The sequence below is a fragment of the Aplysia californica genome, unplaced genomic scaffold (assembly GCF_000002075.1).
Source record: "Aplysia californica isolate F4 #8 unplaced genomic scaffold, AplCal3.0 scaffold00497, whole genome shotgun sequence".
Classification (NCBI taxonomy): domain Eukaryota; kingdom Metazoa; phylum Mollusca; class Gastropoda; order Aplysiida; family Aplysiidae; genus Aplysia; species Aplysia californica.
This window is the reverse complement of record NW_004797767.1, coordinates 61,527-72,565: the sequence shown is the minus strand read 5'-3', so window position 1 is coordinate 72,565 and position 11,039 is coordinate 61,527. Positions and strand designations below refer to the sequence as shown.

Here is an 11,039-nt window from a genome sequence, read left to right as displayed (position 1 = left end):
CAATTCTATTTTTTCACACATTATCCCATTTTTCTGCTCTGTTTCTTGTTCAATTTCAATGTAACTTTCACAGGATATCAAAAACACCTAGTTCTAAATTTTGGCTCGTTAAATTTTTGATTAATGGAGTAGTTTTTGATTTATGGGCTCAGAAAGCATGAATTTTACATTTTTTTCACCTTTTTTTGCAACATCCCAATTGTAAGTGTCATAAAATAAAATCTTTATCTAAAGCATATCAAAAATTCAAAAAGCTAAATTTAAGATCTACACATTTACTGTTGGCATGCCAAATTAGAAGTGAATCGGTTTATAAATAAAAGGGAATAAAATGGGATTGAAAAAGGTATACAAAATCCAATATGGCTGCCATTTCCATAGCAACCAATTACAATATACTTTTTGAACTATTGATTTAAAATCCCCAATAGCACACGATGTCCAACAGCAAATATGGGCGCTCTAGGCCTTGCATTAGCCAAAATAGACCTCAGGTGCCCCACCAGCCCTTAAAATTCAGGATTTGGACATCGCAGAAAAATTGTTTAGAAGAAAATATTTGAAAAACAAAACAATTGACTGGAATTAAGGCTATTTTCCATGGGACTATTACATATACCGCACCGAAAGTCAAGCTGATTAATTCATTTCCATGGGTTGGATGCCGTGCATGTTTTTTGCCACACCGATAGGTGAAGAGAGCTGGCCTGAGCCAAACCCACACAATTGACTTGAATAAAACGCTACTTTCAATGGGGCTATTATAAATATACACAAGCTTGCAAGTCCCCCTTCCCCACCCTTCCGCCCTCCAGACACTTGCACTCACACATTACACACACACACACGCGCACATCTCGGTCCATCTCAGTACCTCTCTGTAAAAAAAGGGACCCGTGTTGATGATGTTAATAAACGATGAAAATATTGTTCTAGATCTCTTTTATGGCTTTCTATTTTTCGAACTGGGATCAAGGACTGGTGATGGGTATCATTTAAATATTGAGAAATGCCTAAGCGTCGCAAACAGCTTCTCCCAATCCAGCCAACCGTACCTGCCCGTGGTGGTCCCTGTTTCCACTGACACGGCTCTGGCGAATGGCGAGTTGTTGGCGCCAACAAACCAACCCCCCCGTTTCCTAGAGGGGTTAAAACAACAGGATGGGAGCAGGTGTGGCCCCACCAGATGCAGGAGGCAGAACCCACCGATGCGTGGTAGACGCTATGCTCCTCACTAACACACCCCTACTCTCCCTTGAGTGGGTGTCTAATTTGCCTAACACCTCTACTACTTTTATCAACACACCCTCTGTGGTTGAGAAGGTACCAGCCAGTTTGAGAGTGTCTGGGTGCAGGGGATGGACCGAGCGGAATGCCTGACTTGCTTTCTGGCCGTGAAACCTCTTAGTAAAGGCACAACGACCCAGGACGTGACGATCCAATGGCTCTCCCACTTGGCCAATACCTCATGAAAGAATAGAAAACTTTAGCCAGTAGCCATTGGTGGCGGGGAATGGGCAACGTGAACCCTACCGGAATTACACGGTCACAGGGCAGTTAGGTCTTTCCAGTCTCATGAAAACTCCTAGTACCCTCCTATCCTCAACATGAATGGCCCCTTCTCAGGGTGGGAAGACAGTCCACAGACACCCCAGTCCACAATGCCATGACACAAAGAAATAAATTACATGCGAGCTCGGACGTCGCCTCGTTAAACAAGGTCCGTGCCAGGCAGCGCAATCACCAGGCTGCTCTGAGCGACAAGTGAGCTACTGGTGATACACACAGAAACAGAGCTAAACCAGCACCAAAAAGCTCTCGGCTTGAGAAGGGAGCCAGTTACACCCCCAACCAAAAGAAGAGTTCCCTCAACCTCTTGCAACTCAACATCTGTGGTTTGAGGAACAAGAAAACAGAACTCCTCAAAGTACTGAAGGACAGGCAGATTCATGTTGCCCTCCTTCAAGAAACCCTACACAAAGGTACGGACCTGAACCTCACAGGATACACCAGTTACGCCTGCACACACATGCACAGGATGCCGCGGTGTAGTCACTTACCTGCGAAACGATGTTCAGGGAGATGTCGTACACTTATCATCTGCCCAACCGACAGATATCCAGAAGGCCACCATATGGCACATTGGTAGGAAGTACACACTTTACAATGTTTACAGCCCCCCACAGAGAACATGCGACTTGTCTGATCTGCAAGCAGCCAGCTACGAAAAAACCATTTGTGCGGGTGACTTCAATGGCCACTCTCCAGAATGGAGCTACGTCAACTATAACTGCACAGGCCGAAAGATTGAGGAGCTGTGCGAAGCCAGCAACCTATCTGTATTACAAGATGTCAACTCAACACCTACCTTACTTCACAGAGCCCACTTGACTCTCAGCCGGCCTGATCTCACCATCTGCTCATCCGAAATTAAAAACTCCTGTCGCATCGAAGTGATTGATGACATAGGAAGTGATCACAGGCCTATCTTTATACAGATCACCTCCCCACCTGCACTGAACCACCCTCGGAGAACTCGATGGAACTTTAAGAAAGCCAACTGGGCAGAATACGAAAAAACCTCAGACGAATTGCTCTCCAGCATAGCAGAAACAGAAGATGCTGATCTTTTTAATGAGCAAGTCACCAAAAATATTCTTACAGCTGCATCTCAGCACATTCCACGGGGATGCCGAAGAAATTTCAAACCCTTTTGGGGTGAAAAAATCCAAACTGCTGTGGCAGAAAGAGAGAAAGCCAGACAGTCATTGGAAAAATCACCATCAACAATAAACAAAATACACTACAACAAGACCTGCGCTTAGGTGAAAGTGACAGTAAAAAAAGCCAAAAAAGAGAAATAGACTCAAACCTGCAAAGATCTTGACCTCTGCCACAATGGAGCAAAGGCTTGGTCTCTTGTCAACAACCTCTCGGGAGAAAGACAAAAAAGCAACCCCAAACCCTTTTTTCCTTTCAGGCAGCACCATCACTGAAGACCAGAAGAAAGCCGAACTTTTTAACAGGTTTTTCGCCTCTGTAAACAGGGCAAGCAGACTAATCGAGGCTGATAGACTTCTCATAAATAGGGCTAAGCATAAAGAAAAAGCTCCTACTGTGAAAAACTCGCTTTTTGAAGAGGATTATAGCATGATGGAACTCAGTCAGGCCCTCAAAAAATAAATAGGGCTAAGCATAAAGAAAAAGCTCCTACTGTGAACAACTCGCTTTTTGAAGAGGATTATAGCATGATGGAACTCAGTCAGGCCCTCAAAAAATAAATAGGGCTAAGCATAAAGAAAAAGCTCCTACTGTGAACAACTCGCTTTTTGAAGAGGATTATAGCATGATGGAACTCAGTCAGGCCCTCAAAAAGCTAAAGGAAAAGAAAGCCCCAGGACCAGATAAAATACACAACGAAATGCTGTGCAACCTTGGTGCTAAAGGAAAAGAAGTTCTTCTTTCCCTTATAAATACCACGTGGAGAACGAGTGGAATACCAAAGGCATGGAGGATTGCCCAGATTACACCGCTCCTGAAAAATGGGAAACCACCTGGAAAAGCGAAAAGCTACCGACCAATCTCATTAGCATCATGTATCGGTAAGCTTGCGGAAAGAATGATAAACAACCGCCTCTACTGGTACCTGGAAAATAATAACAGCTTAAACCTACACCAAGCAGGCTTCAGAAAAAGCAGCAACACAGAAGATCAACTTTTTAAACTGAGTCAAAACATCCAAGATGGATTTCAGGAGAGTAAACACACTGTCGCCATCTTTGTAGATCTCCAACAGGCGTACGACAAAGTGTGGAGAAAAGGCCTACTCATGAAATTGATGGACCTCGGGATACATGGCAAACTTTACAAATGGATCAAGTTCTTCCTGTCGGAACGAAACATTGAAACCAAGGTAAACAATGCCCACTCGTCAAGAGAAGTCCTCGAGGAAGGCCTACCTCAAGGTTCCTGTCTGAGTTGCACTTTGTTCCTGATCTTCTTTAATGATGTAACGAACGTGCTGAAATCAGAAAAGACTCTTTATGCCGATGATCTTGCTCTCTGGAGGACACATCACAGCACGATAGTAGGAGCAGGGAAATTAAATGAAGACCTCAAGAGGCTCCATAATTACTGTCAGAAATGGAAACTTAAAATAAACTACACGAAAACAGTATACACCATCTTCACGAAGAGCCATAAAGCAGCCAAAGAAAATCTCAAACTAAAGATAGGAAATGAAAGTCTCCCCAAAGAAGAACATCCAACTTACCTAGGAATCAAACTTGACCATAAGCTAACCATGAAAAGCCAAGTGGAGAACATAAGGAACAAGGCAAAAAAAAAGACTCCAACTTTTAAAGAAACTCACAAGCAGTTCATGGGGATCAGACAAACAAACTCTGAGAGCTCTGTACCTCGGTTATGTCCGATCTTCCCTGGAATACAGCAATAGCCTACTCACTATGTGCAGTACAACTACTTGCAACACCCTTGACAAGGTCCAAAACAATGCCCTTCGTTTTATAAATGGTGGCATGAGATCCACTCCTACCACCACGTGCGAAATCCTTACAAATGTTGAACCCCTGGGAATCCGCAGATATAAAGCAGTTTTGGAGCTACATGAAAGAACTAAAAGAATGTGCCCCAACCACCCAAACAGGAGATTAGTAGAAACATGGAAACCAAAGAAACGAATTCAACAAAAGTCAATCATGCATCACATCACAGAACTAATGGAGAGCCACCATCTACCACAAAACAGAAAAGAAACCAAAAGAGTCAACCAAAACATTCCTCCCCACCTTTCTTTAAAAAAGCCAATCATTACAACATCTCTCAAAGACAAGAGCACAAAATCTTCAGACCCAGTGACGCTGACGCTTGCATCACATCAAACAATCGACAGCTATTCAGATGACTGGATAAACGTCTAAATGGACGGCTCAGCATCCAAAGGCACAACCAAAGCCGGATATGGAATACTAATACAGTACCCAGATGGAAGTTCCAATGAGATCTCTGCAGCCTGTGGAGAGAAATGCAGCAACTACGATGCAGAAATGATGGCAATTGAAACAGCACTGTACCATCTCCGCACAGTTTTTGACACTCATCTTGGAAAAGCACAGAGCATTGTGATTTTCACTGACTCACTATCAGTATTACAAGCCATAGAAAATGACCATCATCTAAACCAAGATTTGACCCATATACTGTTTGGATCCCATCATCTGATAACATCCTGTGGCATCAACCTAGTAATGCAGTGGGTCCCCGGACACTCAGACATACCTGGAAATGACAGAGCAGACACACTTGCTAAACGGGGATCTAGACAGGAACAACCCAACACTCCAACTTCATACAACACTGCAAAACAAATCATCAAAAGCAACAACAAACAAGATTGGATGAACAGATGGGCCCTGAGAAAGACAGGCAGAGCAGTTTTCAAACATATGACCACAACAAAAAGGAATGACAATATATTAACCGCCTTCAGAGAAAGAAACAGACCATTTCTGTTAAATGTCTTTTGAACCGGAGTCAGCTGTGCACATGGCTTTGAGGCTCTGTTACGGATTTGGTTGGTTGAAAGACTGAAAAAGGTTTGGGATACTGCTTGAGGGCGAAAAAAACATTTTTTCAATGATTTTTTTGTGAGTTAGATATCTAGAATCTAGATCTAAGTAGATCTTTAACAGATTATGTTTCTTCTTCTTCTTCCTCGTTCTCAATGACAGCAGCTAGACAGTCAGTCCGATGTCGCACACAAACTGTGCAGTTCGCTTCAACTCTGAGAGACTGCCATAGAGCTTTCTCTCAAGAGGAGCCACATTCTGCCACGTCTGTGAGTGAAAGGTGACGTAGCGCTGGCAGTGCTGAAGGATATGGTTGGCATCCTCTTGGTCGTGTCCACATTCACAGATCGCTGACTCTCCTACTTTTAATTTGGTGAGCATATGGTGTTTGAGTCTGTTGTGGACATAATGGAGTCTAAAGATTGTGACCTGGTCTGCTCTATTTAGTATGTAGTAGGGGTCATGTCAGTTGTGGTTAGGATAGGACCTTTTCCATATGTTTTTTAAGGCAGATTTTATTAGTGTTTTTGACTATGAGAGATCCATGCCATCTTCAATCTGGGTCATTTTGGCTCCTTCTTTGGCTAAGTCGTCTGCTTTATCATTTCCATGAATGCCACAGTGACCTGGTATCCACTGAAGAGTTGTGTTGGCTTGAGAGTTTAAATCACATAGGAGTGAAAGGAGTTGTCGTACTTGAGCTGTTTGTGGCTTTTGGAGAGCTTGTAGGACAGATTTGGCATCTGTGAGGATGACGGTGTTGGCTTTAGATTTTTGGTGATTCAAGAGAATGGTGACTGCTGTTTCGAGTGCTGATGTTTCTGCTTTGTAATTGGAAGATAGAGATCCTGTAGGGATGGAATGGCTTTCTGTTGACCCATCTATCCACTCTATGTAGATACCTCCACCGCCGTTTCTAACTGCATCAGTTGCTGATCCATCTGTGTAAACTCGATTCCACCAGTTGCTTGGGAAGTTTCTGTCCAGGTAGTCGAGCGTCAGTGACTTGGGTATTGGAGGAGCGACTTCAGCTTTGGTGCTAAGCTTTTCTAGGTTCTCTCGAATTTGAGCGGGGTGATTAGACTGAAGGGGGTGGACTTGAAACGGGTCTAGTGGGGTTGGAGATTCTTCAAGAGAGATTTTGAGTCCAGAGCTGGAGTGTCTGGCCATATGGAGGAAGCTTGTTCTTTTTAAAAGCGTTTGCTCTGGCTTTTTGAAGATCTATCCTTCATTGGATGGGTTGGCATTCTTTTGACCTTTTCCTGATGAACAATCGCTTTCAGAACGAGTCTGTCGTTCAGGGGATCTAGCCCCGTTAGATGACCAGTGTTGAATCAGAACATCCCATAAAACTCAAAACCTAAACGATATAAAAAGGGCGGAAACTAAAAAAAACGGGTGAGAAAAATGCGTGGAGTAATCTCACCCCAGGTGAAAATACTCACACCAAAAAAATCAAGTTCATTTGAAGGATTTTGTAAGTAAAATAGAAATGCAGTATAATCCATTTTTATATTGATGGCCGATGTATTGACATTTTGACATATATATATATCGACATATTTTCCAATTACGAAATTTATCCCTCACTAAACAATTTCTCAGACTTTTTTTCGGCTCATTCTGCTTTATCGACATGCTTCCTGGGTACCTGGAGAAACCCACGAACATAAAAGGGGGAAAAAGCCACGCTTACGTTCAACGCATTAGTTTTTCATTAAAAGTTCGCATACACCCGCCGAACCAGGCTTTAGTGTAGGTCATGTAAGGCCAACACAGTATAGTCTCCAACACAGTACAGTGCCTTACAGACGTGAGCGTCTCGAGCGCTGGACATCACCTCCCTACCCCCACTCTTGATCGCTCACTCCCCTTCTCCATCCCATTCTCAGTCTGTCGCTGGCAAGTGCCACGGTCAGCGAGTCATTTTCTCGCCTTTCCAGTTTCCCCAGCAAGTGGCCATAAACAGGCCTTACAAAAGGATGCTGGTAACAACAAAGTTTGAAAGGTGTGTAGTGTGCGCCTCTCGTTGCTCGGTCTTTGGTAAGGTAACTCCTACCCCCCCCCCCCCCCCCCCCACCTCCTTCGTGCCTCTTGTTAGTTTCACTTGTGACTTTCTGCCTAGTTGTGTAGGAATCAATGGTAAGCAGCAAACAGCTTAAAAATGTAGTGTTGTTTTTTACCCCTGACCTCCCCTCGTTTTTTCCTCTTTGGCTTAAAAATACATTTCATTTATCGACAATTTTATATATCGACATCAAATCCATTTCCCAGAGCACGTCGATATTTAATAAGCAGATTATAACTCTAGAAGTCTTCTTGTTTCTTGGTTATCCTTCGAGCTCCTTCGTGTCCAAGTGGGTCAATTTGTTCTCCAATTTCATCAGTTGAGCATCTAGGTGGGTCCGAATAATGACCAGATTACTGGCACCCTAGGGGTTCGAATTACGGCAGCCATAACAAAATAACATTCTCTATGATAAAAATAAAAGACGTGGACCTGATTTATAAAAGGAAGAGGCTAGCCGTACTTAATGACGGCTAGACTGGCAGTCTAGCCGTACTTAAGTACGACTAGACAGCTGGGCTAGCCGCACTTATTCTTAATATGATAGCTAGACCGACCATAAAAAAAAATTGGCCTACTGAATTGTAAATATAAATTTTTTGTTAGCAGTACCTAAAGTATTTGTATTTGAGATGAAACCAGGTGCCTTAATGACAGAGCATGTATTATAAACCTCCTGTTTTCTAATGTTAATAGGGCCTAAGATAAGTACGGCTAGACTGGCAGTCTAGCTGTACTTAAGTACGGCTAGACTTCTTGGCTAGCCGTACTTAAGTACAGGTAGACAGCCAGGCTAGCCGTACTTAACTGATTCTGTTCATTCGGCCGCTGACAGCGGCTCTGAGTTTTTCCGCTGCCTCCATTCGGCCGCTGTGAGCGGCTCAACGAAATCCGAAACAAGGTGCACTTTTTAACATAGTTCCCACTTTTTAAGTTGTCGAAAGGAGTTAGAACTTGTAAACAAACCTGACCTCAGTCTCTGAGCGCCAACATCGATCGAAACTCCGCGAAATTCTTGGAAAAATCTTTGTTTTGTTGTAGAGATGTAGGCTAGATCTAAGGGTAAACAACACGGAGCCTGGTATAATAAAAAGGCCCTTCAAAGAAAGATATTCAACTAAATTCATGAAATTCTTGTATAAATGTGTGCTAGGGTGATATTGCTACAATGTTGTGTTCATTCCTATGGATTATTAGGACTTGTAGAGCTGAGAAAATGCGGTAAGTCGAAATTTTCGAAGAGCTCCTGTTGCGCAATTTTTTTTTCTCATTCGTTTTTGTCTGAAGGAAAATGCAATACAAACAAATTATAGGTCATTGTTATTGATATAAACAGATTCCTCTATTTATTCCCATCAGTTTGGTTATTATATTTTTACCTGAATAATTACTAGATCTAGATCTAATGAGACCTGTGTACTTAACAGGCTTGAGGCTTGAGTCGATTGGGCCAAACCTAGATCTAAGTACGGCTAGACTGGCAGTCTAGCCGTACTTAAGTACGGCTAGCCACTTCGATAATATAACGGTGAACGCCCACCGGGTGAGAATAGCCAAAAGACTCGCCTGCGCTATAATTCTCATCCGGGGTGAAAATAGAGGTGGCCATCTAGATCTATATATCTAATGAGACCTGTGTACTTAACAGGTTTGATCGAGTCGATAGGGCCAAACCTAGCTAAGTACGGCTAGACTGGCAGTCTATTTAAAAATAAAAGCCACTTCTTCGTCTTCGTTTATAAAATTTAAGTTTAAGACAAGACTCACAACTCTAGCATCCATTCTCCTTCCAGTGTCCGTGTCCAGTTAGCGTCAGTAACCGTGATGGGCTCCTTATTTTTGTGATCTTGCACACTAATAACACCACTTATGACGCATGACAATATGAAAATAAGTGGTGTAAGGTCCTTCAGATCCAAGTCCAATGATTTAACTCTGAGTCTGAACGCCATTTAAAAAGAATGTCGTCTGGGAAATGGTAAAAAACTATACAGCTAAAAAAGATATATCTAGTCTCAGTCATGTGGTTTACACGGTATTTACTGCCAATATTATTAGACCACAGGTTATGTTTATAAACAGCTTCCTTGCTATCTAGAAATCTCGTCTTCTCAAGAGTGTTCGGTTGCAGTAGATCGTAAAAAAGAGAAGTCAGAGTGATCCGGTAAGAGGGAACAGTAGAAACCGGAAGTTGACACTCAAAGGGTAATGAACTTCGAAATGAAGAGAGCCGGAAAAGTTTTCGAGAAATATCGCGTATTCCTGTCTTTAAAAACGATTGAGTTTGTAATTGATAGTTCGCTCGTTTATTTGTTTTACTCGAAATATAAAATTTGGTTTGATTATCAGTAAGGTTTTCCCTCTCAGAAAACGCTAGATTTCTACAATTGGCAATACATTAATTTTGACCGCTAGGCTAGTACAATACTGTATAACAACGATAACAACAGCCAAGATTAGATAATAATATGACGATAGCTATTGTTATAATTCTGTTGAAGCGACCACGTGTCGTTGCAACTTGAGATTATGACAATGTCTGCTATCTCTTGATCCACCCCTAAAACTTTTTTAAGTGTAAGCTACTGCTGTCATTATCTCACCCTCTAACCTACTCTTTTACACACACACACACACACACACACACACACACACACACACACACACACACACTCACATTTCAGAACTGCTATACATAATATTCACTGCATACTGCACGCCCGCTCCCCATTTCGATACGGTACTGATAATGAGTAAAGGAGTAATTTAAGGGGGATTGCACAACGTTGTTCCAACAGCAGTGATATCTGATTTTTAATTTTTTTTTTTTTTTTAAATAAAAAAAAAATTTTGGGGGGGGGGAAGGTATCTCTATCGTGACTGAAATGCTCCTCAAAGTTTTAATGTCAGTGTGATCTAGATCTAATTTTCTATCATGTGTTATTTAAACACATGGTTTTAAAAAACAACCTTTTAACCACTCAAGCTGGTGTCAATGGCTTATAATACCCCCTACCACAAATTAAACAGAGTAAAAACACAAAGAACAATTTGGGCACACATCATCATTGCTTTTCTCACCCTGCACCAAGGTATAGGCCACGCACAAACACTAAACACCTTTTTCTATCCCGCGCTAGCCTGTCGATGATATTCCATGTCTTTCCACTTTCCTGTAAAATCAATTTCTGTGATTCTTTGTCAGGTTCCAATGTGTCTTCCCCGTGATCCTTTACCCTGTGGATTCCAATCCAACGCTTTCTTTGTTATGCAGCTGCCAGACTTCCTGAGAGTATGTTCAATATAATCGCCAAAGCCTTCTTTCTACCTCATCTCTGACAGGGATCTGTCTTGTTTTCCTGAACACCAACTTCCTTGTTAGT

General features: G+C 42.3%; 1 protein-coding gene across 1 annotated transcript in view; it reads right to left on the bottom strand.

Annotated features, from left to right (window-relative positions):
• The window catches only part of LOC101855514 (thioredoxin-related transmembrane protein 1), a gene marked incomplete at its 3' end in the record, with an annotated part of 23,042 nt that extends 13,176 nt beyond the window's left edge, over positions 1-9,866 (bottom strand). Inside the window, 1 exon segment of the mRNA XM_005105873.3 lies at positions 9,424-9,866. Coding sequence (XP_005105930.2) covers positions 9,424-9,608 — 185 coding nt within the window.
• Between the last annotated feature and the right edge of the window lie 1,173 nt (positions 9,867-11,039).